A 22046-nucleotide genomic window follows, 5' to 3' on the forward strand; every position below is an offset into this window, starting at 1 on the left:
ACTGGTCCTGGGAGGGATGGGCCCCGTGGAAGCAGGCAGGGATAACGAGGCCCTGGTGTGCTGGGGTGATGGCAACTCTGGGGACAGCCATGGGACACTCCAGAATTCCTTCAGGGAGGGGTGGGAACAGCTTGGCATGGAGGGTGGACTTTGCACGTGGGCTTACTTCCAGCTTTAGGCTCATGAAAGGAGCTTCTCCGTGCCCTGGGAGCTGCCTTTGGAGACCTCTGATCCCCAAAGGTCAGACAGGGCTTCTCTTTTGATGTTTTTCCTTCCCTGTGATGCTGCAAGGGCAGGTTGGGATACAAAGCCGGGATCTCCACAAATCCCTGTCAGGAGGGTGGAGCCCAGTGGGGTTGGTCTTTTCTCAGGGGTGACAAGGGACTGGGCAAGGGAAAACAGCCTCAAGTTGTGCCAGGGTTTGGGATTTAGGAAAAACTGAGAAAATAAACTGCTCCACCAAAGGGGAGATTTGATTTCTAAGGAGATCCAGGTCAAACAGTTAAGGAGAACTGTTAAATTCTCCTTAACTCAGCAGCAGTTCTTTTTCAGAAGTCAGGAATGCCTTTCTCCCAGGTCTGTGTGATTCACTCTCCACAACTGAGGTTCAAGCTGGGCCAGGGAGCTCTTGCTTGGTCAAACTGATGTCAGCACTGAGGTAGAAAAGGAAAAAAGGAAGAGATGCCCCAAGGGAGCCTGTTCATGGAAAAATTCTAATTTGGTCAGTTCCAGGCATCTTGCAGAAGAGTCTGCACTTGGGAGATTTCAACCCAGTTTTCCAGACTCCTGAGACAGGACTAATTCTGGAAGGCAATGATGGAAATAAAGCTGGCATCTCCTCCTGCCCTGGACCAGCTCCTCACCACCAACTCCCCTGGGGTACCTGTGACATCTCCAGAGTGACCAGACCTGCTCTTCCCCTGCTTGGCATCCAGCCCCTGCCTGACCCCAGGAGAGCAGAGGCCTCATGTGTCTGGCAGCTCTTGCTGTGTGTCCATCCAGGCAAGGAGCCACTCTGTGGAAGCAGGAGCAGTAATCAGACTGACAGGATAATGAGGCAGCCCAGTAGCTTTGCTTTGCCTTCTCCTTGTGCCGAGCCCCAGGCTGGGTGTCAGCTCTGTCCCCATATCTTGAGAAAAAACCTTTCTTTTTTTTCTCTTTTCTCCTTGTTGCTGCCAAAACTGACAGATTGTTGGGCGGAAATCATCGATATTTTGTCAAAACCAAATCCAAATATTTCCAGCCAAACCTCAGCGTTTTCTGGTGCTGATACACAAACAAATCTCTGTGGGAAATGCCAGCAGGGAAAGCAGATGGAGCAATGGGCTCTGCTGTCCTGGCTCTGCTTGGGATGTGTGGCTGAGGGGCTGTGAGGAGTAGGGTGGTTGAACCCAGGAGCTAAATTTGGGTTGATCTGTGTTTATTCAGAGCACAGTGGTGTAAACAGCCGTGCTCTGCTGGCCTGCATGAGCAGCCTGGCCTGGGCAGTTCATCCCACAGAGTCTGGAGTGCAGCAAGCACTGAAATTCCCTCCCTGCTTTCCAGGAGCAGGGTGTGCTGCTTCACCCCAGCCACCCTCTGAGCTCAGGGAATGATTTGAGACCTTTCCCCCACCTGCTCCTGCCTGGCTGGGATCACCCTGCCCTTCTCCCCCCACATTTGCCCCCAGCCCCTGCATTTAGCACAGCCACACTTCCACAGCCATCCCTCTTCCCAAATCCCTGCCCCAGTGGCACTGGATCATGGTGGGAGCACTTTCCCCTCCACAGCCCCCTGAAGTCAGGTTTTTGGGGCTCTCCCATGACTGCCAAGAGCACCTCGCCCTCGCTGGCCATCGCTGCTGCTCCTCACTTCATTAGCACCAGGGATGTTTATAAATGGCAGGATAATATTTTTCGTTTCCAGTTTGGGTTTCCAGGGCAGCCACTTTCTGAAGCACTTAGGAAGTTTAGAGAAGACGAGGTTATATAAACGGTTTTTCCCCCCTTGGGCCTTTATTAATCAAGTGGCTGTGGAGCCATTCCCAGAGCTTTGGGATCCAGGGCACTGGCTGGGTGAGGGGAGGCAGCTTTTTCTTGGCTCCTGCCCTTCATTTGGGAGTTTGGGATGAATGGAGCTCTCAGACCTGCCTGTGGGGTTTGAAGCTGCTGGAGGGCTGAGGAGGCTGCTCCTGGGTTATGTTAAACTGGCTTTGGGGCTGGGCTCCTGTGTAGCCCCCTCTGGACCTTCATGTGAGCCATGGCATCTCTTTTAATGATGTTTTTCCTGGCTCTGTGGATGCACCCCTGTAAAATTTGGTTATTTGGTGTAAAATCTTTGCATTTCCTGAGTGCAGGGCAAATCTGATTTCAACAACAGCGTGCATCAAGTTGATCCCTGTGCTTTTGCAGTGAACCCCTGTGGGTGTGCACATACACTGATTAATAATTCCCTGATGCATTCCTAACGTTTCCCAGGAGCTTTTTCCCACCAAGCTCCACCAGGAGCCGCCCCCCAGGGTGGGTTTGGAAAACAGGAGCCAGCTTTGGTTGCCATTAGAACAAAACCAAGCTCTGCCTCCTCTTTGTCCTTCCTCCCGCCACCTCCTCTCCACAAGGGATGAGGAGTGGGGATTTTGTGTTTTCCTTGAGTGGATGGAGCAGCAGGTCCAGCTGCTTCCAGCCTGGAGCTGCAGGTCCACAGGAAATCAGCTCATTAATCTGCTGCCCCACCTTCCCAGTCCTCCAGCCAGGCTCTCCCAGTGTGGAAATGATGATGGAAATAGCCAGAGGTGGGAAATGATGATTTAAAGGGGGTAAAAGGGATATTTGCACCTATTGCTGACTGGGGCCTTGACAGAAAGGAACTGAATTTCTTCCGGGTCTTGGGAGCGTGTGAGGAAAGGTGCTGAGCATCTGGAGTGATTTAGGAGCTCTGGGCTGTTGTGCTGGAGCTCAGCCCGAGGAGCAGGGCTGGGAGGGGGAGAAAATCCTGCTGTGGCTTTTGGCCCCAGCTGCTGCAGGTTGGGTGTTCAGGTCCATGTCCACCTCCCCAGGGATGGTTGTGGTGGCCCAGGACATTTGAGTCAGCCCTGGGGTGTTTGATGCATCATCTGAGTGGATTTTTTTCACTTCCCAGAACTCCTTTTGGGATTGGAAGGAAACTCCAAGCCCCAGAGGTTATTCTGTTTCATCTCACAGAACACAAATCAGCTTCCCAGCTTCTCTTTGGCCTCATCCTTATCCAAGACCTTCCCCTCCCACAGAATCCTCCTCAAGGAGGTGAACTAACTGGGTGAAAAGAGCTTGTTAACAAATTACTTTTAATGGGCCTTTTTTTTTTCCATTTTGCAATTCCTTCCCATATTAAAAGTGCAAAAATAGAAAGTTTTAGCTCTGGTTGAATGACACAACATTTTCCTTGTTTATTTTCTTTCCACTGCTTTAACCCAATAAGAAGTGTGGGAAAAGAAAAAAAAAACCCTACAACAAACTGCTCTGTATCAGCCAGGAACATATTTAGAAAAAATATTTGTATCTGATATTTTCTTCCAGCCACCAGCAAAGCATGAAAAATAAGAAATAAATCATCTATTTTCCCGGCTTTTGCTGCAGGCAGCTGGGAGGTGGATGGGGAAGCAGAGTGTGCTGAGCCCTCCTGGATCCCAGCATCTCTGCTCAGCAGCTCCTGAGGATGGGATGAGGGGATGGCTTCAGCCGGGAGCAGGCTGGCATTGATGGGAAGTTGGGAAGGAGGTAATCCCTGGGAGGGTGGGCAGGCCCTGGCACAAGGAAGCTGTGGCTGCCCCTGGATCCCGGGAAGTGTCCAAGGCCAGGCTTGGAGCAACCTGGGACAGTGGAACCCATGGCAAGGCTGGCACTGGAGGAGCTTTAAGGTCCCTAAAAGCCCTGAAATGCGCGGTGCCGCTGCCGTGGCTGTCCCGGCGTGACCGTGTCCCCTCGGGAGCCGCAGTTCCCTGCCCAGCAGCTGTCTGCTCCCATTCACACCCGCAAGGATTTAGGACCTCGGCGAGCTAATCAGGAGACGTTCCCGGGGAGAGAGGCGTGTTATTTAATTAGCCGCACAATGGGCTGGCTGGGAGGCACGTGGTGGCTCTGATGGCAGGAGATAGATGTCCTTTTAGCCGGCCTAATTGTTGGGAAATAGCGGGGGCTTTGTTCAGCCCCAGCGTGGGCTCTGTGATCTCGCAGAGCCCAGGGGCTGCCCGCTTATAATTTTAGACAGATCTATTCAAGGCTGCCCTGCAGCGCGGGCCCGAACAAGCCGGGCATTGTTGTAGAGCCAGGAGCTGTGGCCAAGAAAACCACCCCGAAAAACCCAAACACGTGTAGGGAGGAATATTTCCCTGGCGCTTATTCACTGCCAGGCCAGGTTGCCAAGCGCGGACAATTGCGGGAGAGGAGGTTTCCAGCGCCGGGAGAGGGTTTTTCCTCTTTGAGAGGCTTTGGCAGGCGCATCCTTCAGCCAGGAGCGGTGCTGGGGGTGCCTCTGCTGGCAGAGCCTCTCTGGGAATGGCAGCTCCAGGCCTGTGTCTCCTCCTGGAATTTCCGTGCTCTGGGCACGGTGCACGTGGGATAATCGTGCCCACCTCTGAATTATCTCTCTAGTGTGCACCTGTCACCTTGTGGCCTTGGCAGGACAGTGGTTGGGGATGGAGGGACCTTCCTTGCTGGATCTTAGTTGGTTGTGCCTTTCAGGGTCCTGTGGAACAGGGGATGGAAATCCCGGTTCTCCTAAATCTATCTCTGGAGAGATCCCATCATGGTCCCCAGCCCCTGAGCTTTTCCTTTGTGGCTGATGAACTCCCAGCTTCTTGGGAAGGGAGAAAGTGTCATTTAAAAAAGGCATGGAGGCACAAAGGTGGAAATATTGGCCAGGAATTAAACTTCCATCACTTGAACCCCTCTGTCCTGGCCCTGCTGTTAACCCGGAGGTCACTGCAGGCCTGTGGTTTATTTTCCTGGGCTGATCACTTCCAACTGGCTGCCAGCATGGCATTGTCCTGATGGCTGCCACTTCTCAGGCTGTGGGTTCTACACCAGAGCTTGGAGCTGGACTGACCTCCCTTGGGAGGTGCTGGTGTGTCTCTTGGACCTCGATAAAGTGAAACGTGGCTGTCCCTTGGGGTTTGGTGAAGCAGTAGGTGGTGTTTTGGTGGCGATGGGTTTTTGAAAGATGGAAAGGGCAGATAAGCGTCAGTGATCACAGTCTGGCTGTCAGGAGACTGTTTATGAGCAATGATTCCTTTGGCTCTCCTTTGTAATCCCCCCATGTATCCGAGGGGAAGGAATTCCAAGGGCTACCAGGGATCAGTTCAGTAAGGAGAGACTGGTCAATGGCAAGAGCACAGCCACAAGCAGAGCTGTGCTGCTTAAACCTGCGTTGGCTGCTTTGTTTCTCTCTCTGAAGGAGAAAGATGTGAGCCAGGAGATCTGAGCAAAGGCAGAGAGGTGTCCTGCAGGTGGGATTTGATGGATATTGGCTGCATGAGCTCGGTGTAATTGGGAATATCGGGAGTTCGGCAGCAAAACCCTTGAGGATGTGTTTACCCAGAGCCCGGTGCTGTGACTTGGGGGGAGCAGGAAGATGTCCTGAGAGCAAACAGGGCTGCAGAGCAGCTCACGAGGATTTTCATCCAGCCCCTGCTCCCAGCAGGGACACAAGGGAGTACCACAGCCCTGCCAGGGCATTCCTATCAGGATGGCGCTGCCGGAGCCTGGAGCAGCTCCTCAGGTGAGGGGTCAGCACCCCTGGGAAGGCAGGAGCGGGAGGCATTGGAGATGCTGGGGCAGCCCGAGAGGCTCTCAGGGGTCCCGGGTGTGTGACAGGGCTGTGGCTCCCGCGGCCACGGGGCTCTGTGTGCCGGGCCCTGACCCCCGCTGGCCACAAAGCGGCTTTTGTGAGCCCTCCCCGCCGGGAGTTAATGAGAGCAGGAGCCGCGGAGGCTCGGAGCCCGGGGACAGTCGCTGACAGGAGGGCATTGTGGCCGATGGCCCAGGCTGGGCATCCCAGCGGGAACACTGCCCTGCTCCTCCGGCCCCCAGCGCCCAGCCTGGGGCACTGTCCGTGCCTCCGGACCCCAGGGGCCGCACCGGGGTCCGGTCACCGCCCCCGGGCCCCTGAGCTGGCTCTGGCAGCGGCTCCCGCAGCCCCCCCCCGGGCACACGCAGGATGTGCCACCAACGAGCTCTGCTTCCATGCCCGAGCCAAAAACGGGAGCTGGAGTCAGCGGGGCTAACCCAGCCTCCTCTTACCAAAATACTCCAATACTTCCCAGCTATTACGGTGCTTGAAAGAAATTCTCGTATCATTTTAAATTCCAGGAAAGGTATCTCCCGGGGGAACGGCCGCGGCAGCTGCCTGCTCTTTCCTCTCATTGCACAGGGCCACCTCCACACCCAGGGCCACCTCCCTGCTCTTTCCTTTCTTGGACTGGTGGCTGCTGCTCCTTCCAACAATGTCCCCGTTACGATAAATCCTTTCATGTCTCCGTTTCTCCCTGGAATTGCAGGACAGTTTTGTTTTTTTTTTTTCCCCTTTGCTCCTGATTTTTGTCTCATGCCCTCTGGGTATTGTTTACTTGACAAAACATCAAACCCAATCCCTGACCACTCGCGGTCATTAAAAATCCCATGGCAGTTTTGGGGAAGGCTCCAATTTGGCTAATTACGTTCTGCCATAAATATCCCCCTGCAGTTTTAATTGGATATAGTGTTCTTCATTTCCTGGCCATTACAGCTGGGTGGATGCTTCACGTTATTACGTGGCCCTTGTATTTCACCCCATGTTTTGGTAGCAGCAGTGCTTGGAAAAGCTCCCTCTCCAGACCAGAAGTTCCACCTAATTCCTGCTGGAATGAGAATGGGGAAATGCGAGGGAAAAGAGAAGCTGGCCCAGCTCCTCGGCATCTGAAGGAGAGCCAGCAGCTGCCCTGGGCTGGGACAGGAGTGAATTTGGCCATGGAGAAGTGAAAGAGCTATCCTAGCCAGGAGAGAGGTCATGGAAGAGCCATTCTCTCCTTCGGAAATCACAGCAAAGGCTCCGCTCTCCTAACACCTTTCCTCAGAGCTAAATGAATAATAATTATTCTTGTTCTGTTACCCCAAGGTTAGTCAGCGGCCCTGGGAACAATGGGGCATTACTGCCCATCCTCTCTTTGTTTGCAGCGGTTGCAAACAGTGGGGCTGCGCTGCGGAGGGAGGGCAGATGGTTATCGCCCATCCTTGGGCTGCAGGGCCGTTCTCCAGCCCGGCATCCTCCCTCCCCCGACGGAGCCTGAATGGATATTCACGTTCCTAACGACACAGTGGAAAAGGAGGGTGAGACTTGGATGGGGAAGAGGAAAGATTTTCCTAAAGCCTGTGAGCAGCAAATAGGAACCAGTTGCTGAGGCGAAGTCATGTTTGGCAGGTCTTGGACTCGGAATGGTCACATCCCAGCTGAAGAAACTAATCAATGGATTCCTTCCATGCCTTCTGTGAACACTGAGCCATTGAGCGGCTCAGCTGGAGCTCAGAGCCAGGGCTTTCATGTTGCAGCTCTGAAGTGAACACAAATTAAGGCGGCTGCTGGGATGGAGTTCGAAGGAGAGATTCAGCTGCCCTGGGAGGAAACCTCTGTCCGCAGCCACTCTCTTCTTTTCCTCCCCTTTGGGGATTTTTGCCCTGGTGTTACTTTTGGAAGCATTTCCAGTTTCCCTGCATGTAGGGGTTGCCATGCATTGCACCAACAACATGGAACACAGGTTTGGGGAGGCACAAGGGGGTGAGACAGCTCAGAGCTCGTCTGCAGCTATCCTGCACCAAGCTGGGCTCAGTGTCATTGGCTTTGTGGGATCAGGGCTCAACCTAGATGCCAGGAGGGTGTGGATCTCTCCTAATAAAAACCCCACAAGCTGTGAGAAAGGTCTTTATTAGAGCCTCTGTCCTGGTCCAGAAGAGAAGGATCTCCAGTACAGGTGCCCTGGAGTTCAGCCAGTCCTCGAGACTGTAGCACTGCAGGAGCAGCTGAGCCAAAAGTGGAGCCCAGGGGCCAAGGCTAAAGCAGAGACACCTCAGGGCACCCGCTGCCTCCTCTTGCTGCATCTCAATCTGTGGCAGCTCCCTCCAGGGCCTGTCTGCCCAGGAGAGCCTTGTGCTGTGTGCCACCAGCAGCCGGTCCCAGCCTGTGTTTGGGCAAGTCCCAGTGACCCCGCCGCGCCTCCTGCTCCGTTTCGCTCCGGGGGTTGTGGTTTGCTGCAGCCGCGCTGAGCGGGGCGGGCGGTCCGCCCGGGGTCATTTCCATACGCGGGACCGCAGGTGCTTTCTGATGGCTCCGTCAGGCAGCTGCACAAAGCGGCACCCCCGGGCAGCCCCCTCCGCTCCCCTCCCTGCCCGGGATCCCAGCCCGGCAGCGCAGGAAGGGAAGGGAAGGGAAGGGAAAAGAGGGGGCTGGGGGCTCTGATAACTGCATCAGGTTTCTCTGCCCAAGCCTGCTCTGGAGGGATCACAGATCAGATAGAAAGGCAGCTGTTTCTCCTGAATCCCCTTCTGATTTTCAACTAGAAATGTTCTGCTAAATTGCCTCTCTGTAGTTTCTTCCTTCAATCGTTGCTGTACAGGGAGGAAAGAAACCCAAACCCAGGGCAGGTGCAAGCACATGATCCTGTCCCAGGGAGGGACCACATTTTATCCTTGCAGCAATCCTCTTTCCACCTTCGGATTTCCAGGTTCATTCCTGTGGTAGGTTTCAAACCACCAGCTGAGGTTTCCAGCCCTGTGCCCTGAGCACAGCTCAGGTTCTCCTGGGCCCTTGGGAATCAGTGGAGGGAAGTTTTTCATCACAGCAAAACTCTGGTCCCACTCTACTGCTGCAGGAATGGGTTGTCCAGAACTGAGCTTGCAAGTAAATTGGAAACAAGATTGCCTGTAAAACTGGGAATGTGAGAGGCTGTCACTGGGTGAGGAAGAGGAACTGGGGGCTGGAGCTCCCTGCCCAGCTTTGCCAGCTTTCAGTCCTCCTGCTGCTCGATCTGCGATCTGCCTGCCTTGGCAAAGCTGTGTGTGCAGCCAGAGCTGCCTCTCCTTGTCTGGCCCCGGCAGCCTCGCAGCTCTTTCAATTGCACAAACTCCCTGCTATAAATACACCCCCATGCTGGCTGAGAAAGGCCCCGCTGCAGAAGCGAAATGATCGGAGCTGCAGCGTTTGCATCTGCAGCTCATCTTTTGGGCCTCGGGAGGTTTCAGGGGTGTTTGCAAGCGGGACCCTGCTCCATCCCTAAGGGCTGGGCAGTGACTGTGACCCTGGGCAGCTGCTCCTGCAGGTCTGTGTTCACTTGAGCCCATCTTCAATGAGAGCAGACTGATCTGTGCCGGGTCGGAAGCTGTTAAAGACTTTCGGAGTGACAGAACCACAAGAGCTGGTTGCTAATGACTTTTTTTCTCCGTACCGGTAAGCTGACATCTGTGAGTCATACTCTCCTTCTGCTGTGCCGTTTGTGGTCTCAAGTTTGTGCTACCTAAATACAACCAAACAGATTTCATGTGAAAACCGACATTCTTCTGTTAACTCCATGCTGTGCTGGCATGACACTCATCTTGCATCTTCAAGATGCTTTTTATCCAGTCAGTTCCCAACTCTCTTTGGCCTCCCACCTGCACCAAGCAGGCCCGGAACAGCCCCCCTGGCTGTCACCCACCACAGCACGGTGTGCACTGCTCTGCCCTGGCTGTGCCCCTGACTTTGGATGTGCTTCTGGGTGGGTGAGGATCAGGCTGCTCCAGGCAGGATGAGACTGTGAAGGGGAGATGGAAATGTGAGGAGATGATGTGAGCATGAAGGGGCGATGGGAGCCAAAGGGGTGAGTGTGAAAGGCAGCGGTTCATGTCGAGACAGGCAGGTTGAACACAACTGGCCCAGTTTCAAGAACCATCGGTTTCGGGCAGCGGCTCCAGCCAGGGCTGCCTGCAGCCAGCGCGCTCAAACTCTTATCCCGCGGTGTTTGGGGGCCGGGATGCGCGCAGAGGTCGGGGCGGAGGCGCCCTGGATGCGCTGCCCCCGGAGCCCCGTTCCCCGCTGGATGCGCTGTCCCCGGAGCCCCGTATCCCGCTGGATGCGCTGTCCCCGGAGCCCCGTTCCCCGCTGGATGCGCTGCCCCCGGAGCCCCGCTCCCTTGGCCGGGCAGCGCCGGCTCCGCTCCCCGGAGCGCCGGGCCCGGGGCCGCCTCCGGGGCGGGGCGGGGCGGTCCCTCGGCCGCTGTCACCGCTCGGGGCCGGCCCAGCGCCCTCCCCTCGGCTCAGCCCGGCCGGGGCGGCGGCGGCGGGGACGGGCGAAGCGGAGCGGAGAGCGCAGCGCAGGCGGGAGCGGAGCGAGGGAGCGCGGGAGGAAGGAAGGAAGGAAGGAAGGAAGGAGGAGGAGGAGGAGAAGAAGAAGCAGCAGGAGGAGGAGGAGAAGGAGGAAGAGCAGCGGCAGGGAGGAGGCAGCGCCGGCCGCGCTGCCCCGGGCGCCCCGCTCCGCGCTCGGCGGGGCTCAGCCGCCGCCCCCCGCTCCCGGCGCGACGCCCCCGCGGCGCTGCCCCAGCCATGAAGGCGGCGGTGGATCTCACCATCATCAAGACGGAGAAGGTGGACATCGAGCTCTTCCCGTCCCCCGGTGAGCGCCGTGTCCCCTCCGCGCCCCGCTCCGCGCAGCCCCGGCCCCTTCTCCCGGCGAAGGCGGCGGCGGGGGAGGTTTGGCGGCGGGGAGAGGCTGGACTGCTGGGGAGGGGTGGGCAGAGAGGTCGGTGTGGGGTTTTTTGGGGGTGTCTTTCGGAAGGGAACAGGGAGCGCGCCCCAAGTCGCAGCGCAGCGGCGCCGCCCGGGCTCTGCCCGCTGCCGAAGGCGAGTTGACTTTCCGATCGCTTTTATGACTTTCCATCCCCCTCCTTCTCTTAAAATCCATCCCGCCGCCCCTCCAGCCTCCTTCCCTCACGCTCCTGGCATCCTTGCCGGGATGCAGGGAAGCCCGTCCGGCGGGCAGGCAGGAGAGATGCGCTCCCGGGGCTCCCGCCCGTTCCCATCGTTAGCTGGGATGGATGTGCGTTCCCCCATCCCTGGCTGGAAATGCCTTGTGTGGTCCAGGCACTCGTGGTATTTGGGAAACACAACTCCAGTGCTAAATACTCTGGATTTAGCACGTTTAATCCAGGAAAACCCGCCGCTTTGATTTTTTTTTTTCGCCCTTCTGGAGCTGGAGAAATGGGTGGAGAGAGGGTGCAGGGAGCAACACGTTACTGGAGGGAGGCGAGAAGGGTTTTTTGTGTGTGGTAGCGGGGTGAGTTCAGCTGCTACTGGCTGTGGTTGCTGCTCCGAGCCGAGCCTGACCAGAATAAGGGCTGCTGTTCACACACTGCTGGCGTCTGGCTGCTCGCTGACCCCGGGCGCCCAACTCCTCTCTGCCCTGCCCAGGCGAGGTGGAGGATGGAGCTTGGAGGACCCGCAGGAAAAACAAAAAACAACCCTTTTTTCTGCATTAAACGAGTTGCTTCATCTCTCTCCGCTGCAATTCCCACTGTGCCAAACTGGAAGTTTGCTGGGTTTTGTGCAGCACCGGTGCGGCAAAGAAAATCAAATTAAAGATTGAGTTGTACATTTTTCTGCCGGTTAGAAAGTTTCTAGGAAAGCCAGAAGGGAGCCGCAGCTCCCGCAGGCATTGGGATTTTGGGCTGCATGTGGAAATAAAATGACAGCTGAGTGCTGGAGCCACACAGGGGTTGGTGCTTCGATTTCAGTAGATGCTGGTGCAGCATCAGCGGAGCTGCAGAGAGCTCCAAAGGCAGCACCACCTGGGCTTCAGCCGTCCATGGGCTCCGGAGTGTGCAGCGCAGGAGTGTCCCTTGGGATCCCTTCTCCTACTGTCCCCGGCCGCACGGAGCTCCCTGTGCTGGGCAGAGGTGCCAGCGCTCCCTGCCCCGGCAGCAGGGCTGAGTCTGGCCCCAGGGTGGCCTGGGGAGCGCCAGGCTTCAAAATGCCCGAGGGATGCTAAGAATGCACCTACACAGCTGAAATGAGAGGCTGGAGGGGAGCTGAGGACCCGTTTGTGCCTATTTCCTAAAGCTCTGGTGAAGACTCGTTGCTGCCCTTCAGCCCCCGAGGGCAGCCTGTTTGTTCGGAGGGGAGAAAAACGGGATAGGAATAAACACCTGGACCGTCAGGGTGGGGTGGGGTTTGCTTTTCACTCCTGAGTAAATTATCTGTTAGAATTTGCACTCTCCTGGTCGGGGTGAGAGCTCTCGCAGAGGCTCTGGGCGTCGGGAGCAGTGGAATTCCCTGGTGCCTGAAGGGAGCACTCGGAGTTTCACCCTGCCTTAAGTTCGTTTTCTTCTGTCCCTGAAAGCTCTTCTGCAGCTGATGTCAGCAAACTGCTCTTAGAGCTGACCCAAAGTTGAAACTTGGGCAGGAAGAGCGCTGAAAAACACAACCCCAGAGGTAGAAAAGTGCTGCCCGCCCATCGGCTCAGCTGCAGCCGCTCCTGTGCTGGTGGCTGTGCTCGCTGGGAGCCACAAAGGTCAGCGCTGTCAATTAGCTGGCTTAACCTCATTTCCCCTCCAACTCCGAGAGCAAAAAGCTGCAGCTCTCTGGTTTGGTGGGATTGATGGCGAAGGAAGGAGTGTGGATGCTGCTGGGTCGTGTTCCTGGGATCCAGCCAGGGGAGGAGGGAACATCACTTCTCTCTGCTCCTGGAGGGCTCATCTGCTCCCTGATGGCTCCTGCAGCCCTGAATCCACCACCAAATGTTCCCATCGTCCTTAATTCCAAAATGGGCTGAGAAGGACTGCAGCCCCTTGTCCCTTCTCACAGCAGCCGTGCCGATGTGATCCCTGGGGTTAACCCTGGGCAGGGAGGGCCCTGCAGCCAGAGGGTTTCAGCTGTGCAGGGTGTTTGATGTGCCAGGTGCCCTGTGAAACTCTGTCCCCCCTTACCCCCCAAACCAAACCCTGCTCCACCCCACACCTCTGCCTGCAAAACTCTGGGGAGATTTGTGGTGTCCAAAGGGTTTAAAAATAACCTGGAAGGGATGTGGAGCTGTAGAAAGCTTCCAAAGCCAAATCCTCCCCCTCCACTCCCACTATTAGCAGCAGGAATGTGTGAGATGATCAGGTCAGAGCCAGAACCCCATGGGGTGGGTTCTCCAGGACACAATTCTGTGTGTGGATATTCTTAGGAGGACATGATGGAAGGGTGGTAACATCACTTGTGGTTGTACATACATGGCTGATCCACCAAAGGCTTGGTGGGACGTTTTCTGAGACAGTAAAACCCCAAACCACACAAAATTCAACCCCAAGGGAACTTCACCTGGGGGCTGATGAAGGCTGCCCTCCACAAATCACTTCGTTTCCTGCAGCTCGGCCAAACTGCATTTGCTGGCTGTGGGCAGAGTGGGCAGCAGCTCCAGCCCTGCTGGGAACTCTGGGGTGTAACTGGGGCTCCCAGTGCTCATCTCTTGCTCAGGAAGCTGCAGATTTGCCTCCCCGAGGTACCAGAGCAGGGCTGTAATCCCAGCTGTCGTTGCTGGGCATCCCAGGTGGAGCAGGGATGCCAAACTCCCCATCCTGCATCCAGCCCTCCTCCTGCCTCCTTTCCCTGAGGTGTGTTACGGGAGCAGGGGGGGGTTGGCTCCTGGAAAAAGGATTTGCTCTGTGCACACACAGCACAGAAATCCAGGCTGTTTGGCCCTTCCCATGCCTACCCCGAGGACAGCTGGGACATGGACACGTTGTTTCCATTGGCCTGTGCGTGGGTGGCATCCCAGGGGTGTGCTTTTATCTGGCAAGAGCTTTTCCCTCTGTTTAGGATTTGGGACAACATCAGTTAGGGCTGAAGCAAGATTTTCCCTTCCAGCCCAAAGCTCTGTAAGGTTCTGGTTCTCCCTGCTGGGGTGGTGCAGGGTTCAGGAAAGCTCCTACACAGCTTCCATGCTGCTCGGGGATGCAGGACCTGCCTGAATCGTGCTTGTCCCCCTTCCCACAGCCAGGTCAGGCTTTGCTTTCGCTTTCAGCACAGACAAATAAGGGAGTTCGCATTTACTGTGAGCCTGGCAAACACAGAGCTCCTCCACAGAGCCTGGCCGTGGGCAAGTGGCAGAGAAAATCCCTTTTCTTTAGGTTTTAGGAAGGGATCCTTCATTCTGGCCTCTGCCTTGTCTAGAGAGGACAAGTTTGCAGCCATCCCTGGCTCCAGGTCATGGAACGGGCTCACAGCTGGACCAGCCCGACCCACGGGGGCAGTTTGCTGAGCTGCTCAGGGTGAAAGTGCTCAGGGACTTGGAACATTATTCTCAAAAAGACAGGTTTGGTCCTGCCTTATCCTCGCAGGGCTGAGCCCTCCAGCTGTGTCAGCTGCTGTGTGACTCAGTTTCCCTGCTGCTGATGGGCACTGGCTCCTGCATGGCCACGTTTTGTTTCCATGCAGGATAAAACACAGCAGAGAGCCCCTGCATTTCCCTGTCCCCCCTCTGCCTCAGTGGCGCTGAGAGAGATCACCTGTCCTGCCGGGGATGCCCGGGATGCCTGAGCCTGGGGAAGGAAGGCACGGATTGGTGTTTCCAGGGATGCAGGGAATGGCACCTGCATCTTTTGGAATGCTTTGCTCTGCAGTGCAGCCGAGGTGAGCGCTGGGCTCGGCTGGAGATGCTCTGTGTGGGCTGCGATGCTCAGCAGCGAGGCTGAGGCTCAGCCGTGGAGGGCTTGGGGCCGCTCTCGCATTCTCGGTGCTGATTGCCTGCGGAGGAGGTGAGAACTCAGCTGAAGAAGAGCAATTACCTCTGTATGCGCTGACAAAATGCCCATTACTGTGGTATCCAGCCGGGATGCGGGAATGAGAGGTTCCCAGGAGGGGGGACTGGCTGCACTTGGCTGCCACCAGCTTCAAGTTTTTTAGTGTCAGCTTCCCATCAAAGCTCTGAAAAGGGGTGGAAAGAGGGCAGCTCACGGAGCTGTCCTTCAGGGACACATCCACAGAGCACATCCCTGGTTTTTAACCTGGTACAGGGAGGGAGATTTCCAGGGAACAGGAGCAAACCCCGTTCCTTTCACGTTTCCATCCCGAGCTCCCCAAAGCACGCACCAAGTGTGTAATTACAGTGTCATTCCATGAAGTGGCCCCTAATTTGCCATGTAATTACAGCGTGCCATGCTTTGATGGGCCTTACAGAATGCAGGGATAACACAGGCTCATGCTGGAATGCCGTGCTCCAGCTCTCCAAAGGAGCTGCTGAGACATCCTGGGACTTCCTGCGCTCCCAAATCCAGAGCAGATTGCAGGCAGGCAGCGAGGGGCTGGGACTCCAGCAGGACTGTGGCACGCTGAGCTTTGCCACGGGATTATCACAGAATCCCAGAATGGTTTGGGTTGAAATCCTTAAAGATCTCACCTGGGAGACCTCCCACTAGCCCAGGTGGCTCCCTGTCCAACCTGGCTTTGGACACATGCAGGGATGGGGCAGCCCCAGCTTCTCTGGGAGCCAGCTCTGCATTTGCTGCTGTGGAACTGCAGGCTGCCGTGGCAATGATGGGAAAAAGTGGAAATCCATAGTCACATTCCTCTGGAATGGATCCTGCTGTGCGAGGAGCTGGGGCAGCTGCATCAGGCTGAGGGTGCACAGGTTGTGCCATAGATTAAAGCCTCAGGTGGGTGTGAGTAGGACCAGACTGTGTGAATACACATCAGGGATGTGAACTGGCAGAGCTGCCACCCTAAATGGATCTTGTCAGTTGTGGCACCAGGATCTGCTGGGATTTTGGGGAAGAAGGGAACAAATCCAAGTAAATCTGTCCCAGATAAGGCAGGAGAGTCTTTTCCTTTTTGCACTGTCAGCTGGTCCTTGCGTGGCACACGGTGAGGAAATGGCAGGATGTAGGACAGCAAGTGTCACTGCTGTCCCTGATCCAAAGGATGCAGCTCTGGCACCCTCCAGGCTGACAAGTCGGGCTTGGTGGAGCACCTGTGCTGGGTAGGAGTGTGCCAGGACGCTGAGGAGGTGCACAAGGAGGGGATGATCTGCTGTATTGGAGCACTAAAACTCCCCTGGAGCCAGGGCCTGACTGTTCATTGATCCCGGGATCCCTGTGGGAATTGGGCTATTCCATAGGGGTGAGGCTGTGCCTCTGCAGGCTCAGCCCTGACTCCCCAGTTTGCTTTTGGCTGGGAGTTCCTGCTGGATTCCAGTGTCTCTCCAGAGCCTCCTGGTGCAGCTCCAAGCCCCATCCCAGCAGGAGCCAGTGGCACAATCTGCAGCTGATCTGAGCAGCACAGCTGTCTCACAGCCAAAATTCAGGCCTGCAGCCCTTTTTTTGTAACCCCATGCCACAGTTATCCATCTCAGCTCTTTTGTTCCTCTTCCGTGACTAAGCTGCTCGCTGCCTGTGTTTCTTTTTTTTCCTTTCATTGTGTAGTTTATAATCTTCCAACGAGATACAGACAAAAATTTGTTTGCAGCGCTGGCCAAGAAGGCTCTTGTTTCCCTGGCACAGGGCCATGCTTACATCTCCAGTCAAAATACTGCTGGTTAAACAATAAATATTTATTGATTCTCCTACAAGCTCCTACATTTTTCCCAGGTGCAGTGGAATTTGAGGGGGGGAAGCACTTGAGAGCTGCCCATGGCAGAGCTGGGAGATGGCTCTGGAGATAACGGGCCTGGAGGGGGATCTCCTCCTGCAGAGGTGACTTTGGAAAGCTGGGCTGGCTCCTGCTGCAAGCCCTGCAGAGCTGCTCTCATCTCCCCAGCCCAGCTTCCCCAGCTTTGGGGATTTGTGCCTGCAGGCTTCCCTGGCAGTGATGGAAAAATGTGGAAATCTACAGTGGCTTCATGTGCCTGAATATCTCCTGGAATAGGGGAGGGACGGTCTGGGATGGACACAGTTGGAGGCCAGGTGCACCGCAATGGCAAAAAAAGAAATAAATCCTAAATCCCAGAATGGTTTGGGCTGGAAGGGACCTTAAAGCTCATCCAGTTCCACCCCTGCCATGGCAGGGACAGCTCACACTGCACCAGGTGGCTCAGGGCCCCGTCCAGCCTGGCCTTGGGCACTGCCAGGGTGGTTTCAGTTGGCAGTTTGGTGTGAGGGCTCAGCTGTGGTGTTTCAGCGTCTCACCCTGGCTCTGCAGCCTTTCACAGGCTGCAAACGTTGCCTGGCAGAGCCTGAGCCCTGCAGGGCTGAGGGGGAGGCAGAGCCCCCAGTGCTGTGCTCAGAGCTGCTCTGAGGTGTTCCATCCTCCTCCTGAGGGTGGCTGGCTCAGAGGAGCCCTGGATGGGTCAAGCCCTGCTCTCTCACTACCATCTCTTTCTGAACTGAAACTCTGCATTTTTATGTTGAGGTTTTGGATTTTTTTTTTCAGTCAACTGCCAAAGATCCAAGCCCTGATTTGCTCCTCTGTCCCGTGAACATCAGCAGCTCATGGGAGCAATGCCCCCTGTGCAGGACCAGGCAGGTGACACGTTTGTCCCTGTCCCCTCCCTGGCTGTGCGGACCTTGCAGAGTTTCCTGGCTCTGCAGGCTGTGTCCTGCTCTGTGCAGGGCAGGTGGGGCTGGTGTTTGCAGGAAGGCAGGAAGCTGGTGCAGCACAGCCCCTCCATCCCACATCTGGTTCCTGGAGCTCGTGGATAAATATAACCTGCCAGAGAAATATCACAAACACACCGAGAAACAGCAGCTTGCTTTCCCAGAGAGGAAAATCCCCTCCTTTCTGGGGCTCCCTCTGCTTTGGGAATGAGGATTGGAGTCATTGTGGCAGCCCTGGTTGTGGATTGGGATGTGCAAAGTCCCAGGGCTCTGTCTGGCTCTGAACTGGCCTCTGGGGCTGGAATTCCCATTCATTCATCTCCCAGTTGCTGCTGGGCACAACAGCAATACCTGCTCCAGCAATTCCATGCTTCCCAGCTTTTTTCCTCATGTTTAAACCTTTCCTGTACAGCCAGCAGAGCAGAGACCTCCAGCTCAGGTGGCTGGGGCAGGAACCTCGGGGTTGTTTGGGTTGGAACAACATCCTGGGAGTGCAGGGAGCACTGCTCTGCTCCGGGCTGTAGCTGTGTGTAGGATATCTTCCCACTAAATCCCATTCTGCGGTGGCTGTGGGGCTGCCTCCTCACCCCAGCTGAGCATCCAGAGCTTGCTAATGAACAAAATGCATTTTCTTACACGGACAGGATTCTAAATTGGCTCCACATGGGTTCTGTAGGTTGTGGCACTTTCCCGGAGGGTGATGGCATGAGCAGGAATGTGAGATTGATGAAAGAAGCCAGACACTGAGTCAAAGCTCCCCCTCTCCCCTCGCCATGCCCCCTCTCTCTCCCCCCATCTCATCTCAAATACTTGACGTGATTCCAAGGCATTCTTCTCATGGCTGGTGGGGAGTGCAGGAGAAGCCAGCCCAGGGACTGAGCTTTTCTTTAAAAGCTTCTTTCTAAAGCTTTGGGGCCTTGGACCCCAAAAGATGTTGAGAAAAGGTTTGATAAGACCTTGTTTTTAGGGAAACTGAGGCACAGCACTCCCATTCCACCGTTTCGGGGAGGAGGGAGCATCCTCAGCTGGGTGCTCCAGGTCTCCCTCTGCTTGCAGGATTCCTGCTCTCCATGCTCTGTGTTCCACTGCCCAGCTCCTCGCCAGCAGCAGGCAGGCCTGGAGCCATCCACCCCCCGGAATTCCCAGTTTGGGGGGGCTGGGAGACTGGGGCAGGCTCAGCATCCCTTGGGAACCAAGTCAGGCACGGCAGGATGGGGCTGGCTGCCATTCCCTGGGACACTGCCTCTCCTGGCATGGCCTTGCAGGGTAACCCTGCTCACTCAGGGAAGCTGCCACTGCCAGCAGCAGACCCCAAAAGCTGAAGCTGGACACTGGGCAGTGCTTTGGGGTTGTTTTCTGTTATTTACCCCCCGTTGTCAGCACTTTTTATCTCAATAATCAAACTGTGGCTTTTTGACCCACATGAAAGGTTTTTTGCAGAGGTGCCTGCATGTGTTTGTGCAAAGCCACTGAATTTTGGTCACTGCTCTGGGAGCAGAAAAGGGGATTTTTGCTTTCTTACCTTTTAGTTTTGAGCAATTGTTTACCGAAACCTGAACCCTCTGAAGAAACAACTTGCAAAAGCTGAGTAGTCCTGGCTTTTTCCACTGGAAAATTAAAAAAAGATGGAGTGGGACACGTGAAATTTGGGTCTTTTTTTTCCCCTTCTTTTTTTACCCATTATTGTTAGAAGCGGTTTGAAAATGCAATGCCAAGAGCTTTCTCTTTTCAAGTGCTTGAGGCACATTACCCAACTGCTCCATGCCTCAGACTGCTCCATGAGGTCAGCAAACGCAATTCCTCCTGCTCTGCAGCTGGAAATGAGGAAAAACTCCTCTGCTCAAGCCCTGCCATCAGCCCCGGGCAGCAGAGAGCCCGGCGGCTTGGGAGCAGAACCGGTGGCATTTCCCAAGCCCATCCTTGTGAAGGGCTGCCAGGGACTTCGGGCTCGGGGTCCGGGGCTGTGCCGGGGTTTGGGAAAACTGGGGCAGTTTCCAGTGGCAGCAGCGGGGTTTGGGAAGGCTGGGGCAGTTTCCCTTTCGCAGCAGTGGGGTTTGGGAAGGCTGGGGCAGTTTCCCTTCCGCAGCGGGGCTTGGGAAGGCTGGGGCAGTTTCCCTTTCCAGCAGTGGGGTTTGGGAAGGCTGGGGCAGTTTCCCGTGGCAGCAGCGGGGTTTGGGAAGGCTGGGGCAATTTCCCTTCCCAGCGGCAGCCGCGGGGTTTGGGTGCTAGCGGGCTCGCTGGGGCTCTTTCCATCCCTTTAAGCGGCTCCAGATTTGAATTTGGCTCCAAAGGCCGGAACATGAAAGGCCCCGGCCCTGCGCCTGTTTGCCTTCGAGCGGGATGACTCGCACCATTCCTGCTTCCAAGCAGCCGAGCGCGGAGCAGCCGGGGCCATATGGATCCTATAGAGTGACCCGAGCGCCCGGTGGAGCGGCACAGCGGGATGGGGAGGGAAGGGATCAGGAGGGGCTGCCCCGAGCTCTGTCACCCCCGGGCCGGACCCTTTCCCCTCCTTTGGCGTCTTCAAGGGCTTCTGCCTTCCGTGGCTGTCAGGCTGCCCGTCCCTGGCACTCACGGAGAGCCAACGTTCGGCTGAAAGAAATCTCAAAAGAAGGGAAAAGGGGGATAAGACCCCGCAGGAAAAGGAGGAAAGGGAAGGGGAGGGGGAGGATGATGTGCCTTTAAGCCGCGTGTGTAAGTGCTCGCTAATCTGGTGACTAACTCCGTGCGTGGCTGCCAAGCCGGGATCCATCCCCAGCCCAAGGCTCGGGAGTCATCGGGTCCCTCCCTGCCCCATCCTGCGCCCCGCCGGGCGCCAGCCCCCCCGGCCCCCGCGCTCCCCATGGCAATTTATTTACTCATCTGGAGGGCACAGCCCCGGCGGTCTCTTGACTCAGCAGTCCGGGGCCGATGGGAGCTGCGGGAGCAAATTCCAGGCAAGAAATAGTCTCATGACTTGTCTCGGAAAAGATTGCTCCGCAAAGATCCCCTGACGGTCACGGAGCGCTCAGTGCCGGCCCCTCCGGCAGAGCCTGACCAGGCTCCCGATTTCCCAACCTCGGGCAGCCGGCCAAGGATCCCGGGGGGACTCACTGCAGCTTTCTCCCTTGGAAAAACAGGGATGGACTCGGAGATACGGGATGGCACGGGGGCCTCGCAGCCGATGCCTGTCCCCCCGGGACACAGGGAATAGGGAGCTGGAGCTCACTGGCCAGGGCAGGGAGCCCAGAGCTTGGGGCTGTGTTGGGTTTTGGGGCATTCCTCCTTTTCTTCCCCTCCACTTTCCAGGGAGGGTTTAGCCCTTCCTTCATCCCCAGGCAATTTTGGTTCCTCCATCTGTGTTTTTGCCCAGGCACTGGCATCACCCCCGGGAGGGCTGGCACCGAGGATGACTTTCGAAGCACATTTTTCCTTAGGTTTTTTTCCCCTCCTGTTGGCTCTTTTTCATCCTACATTTCTCTCATCTTGGTCTTTTTTCCCCACCTCCTCCCCATCCAGAGTAACTGGAGTTCCATCCCTCTATGAGGGCTCTTTGGGAGGTCTGGTCCCATACCCAGTGTGGGAATGGGGTGGGATTGCACCAAATTGGGAATTAAGGATCTTTACAAACCGGCATTTTTCTGGGAGGAAAGCCCCGGGGGTGGGCAGGGCTGCTGGACTGACAGCTCCTGTGCCTCCTCTTCAGCTGGGATCCAGGCTTGGGATCACTCAGCTCCTGGGGCCATGCCAGGTCCCTGGAAGGGAGCTGGTCCAATGCACAGTGCCCTTGGAGATGAAGGGAGAGGAACCAGCCTTGGATTATTGGGGAATCACCCCTGAGCACCAGGAGCTCGGGGCCAAGCTCCCAAGGGAATCTCACACCCCTCAAACCACACATCCAAGTGACTGCCCGAGCTCCTCCAGCCTCCTTAGGGTTGACAGAGGATTCCTGGAGTTCCTGGCAAGGGCTCCCAGCTCCTGAGTCCCAAATGCCGCCCCCTCCACCCCCTCCTCCATTGAGTGTCTCCTAAAGAGCCTCTTGGCGTGAGCAGCCGAATTCAATCAGCCCTTTCACCATCTGCTCCAGGCACTTCTGCCGGGGAGGGCTCGGGGCCAGCGAGGCTGTAATTCCTTAATGGCTTCCGGATGCTCCGCGGGGTGGATGCGAGGCCTGGGAGCGTCTCAGCCTCTCCCCCAGCCCTCACCGAGGTTTCCAAGCTCGGGCTTCCTCTGGGCAGATCCCAGCACCTTGCATTTATCCCTGCCTGCCCTTCTCTCTTCCCAGCTGAGGCCGGGAGCTGACATAATCCATCCTGGACAGCACTTGGCTCTGGGATGGGGAGGGCTGAGCCTGACAGGGCAGCCCAGCTCCTCTTTGGCCGCCTCTCCCAGCTCACTCCCACCTTCATCTTCCCAGGGCTTGCTCTGGCCCAATCCCTGCACTGGTGCCTTCCCTGGTGGGAAGTTTCCTAGAAGTAGGAGCTGGAAAAGAAGAACTTCTTGGGGATTGGGAAAACCCTTGTTCCTGTGCCTGAGGATACTGGAA

General features: G+C 56.3%; 1 protein-coding gene across 3 annotated transcripts in view; it reads left to right on the forward strand.

The window, feature by feature from the left end:
* The window catches only part of ETS1 (ETS proto-oncogene 1, transcription factor), a 76097-nt gene that overhangs the window by 21337 nt on the left and 32714 nt on the right, over window positions 1-22046 (forward strand). Inside the window, exon 1 of one of the 3 annotated variants that reach the window (XM_030964918.1) lies at window positions 10490-10629. The exons of the other annotated variants lie outside the window; for them this stretch is intronic. Coding sequence (XP_030820778.1) covers window positions 10560-10629 — 70 coding nt within the window. The 5' untranslated portion in view covers window positions 10490-10559. Of the gene's footprint in view, window positions 1-10489; window positions 10630-22046 lie in introns of those variants that run through there. 3 annotated transcript variants of the gene reach the window in all.

This window comes from Camarhynchus parvulus, chromosome 24 (genome assembly GCF_901933205.1).
Source record: "Camarhynchus parvulus chromosome 24, STF_HiC, whole genome shotgun sequence".
In the NCBI taxonomy this organism is placed as follows: domain Eukaryota; kingdom Metazoa; phylum Chordata; class Aves; order Passeriformes; family Thraupidae; genus Camarhynchus; species Camarhynchus parvulus.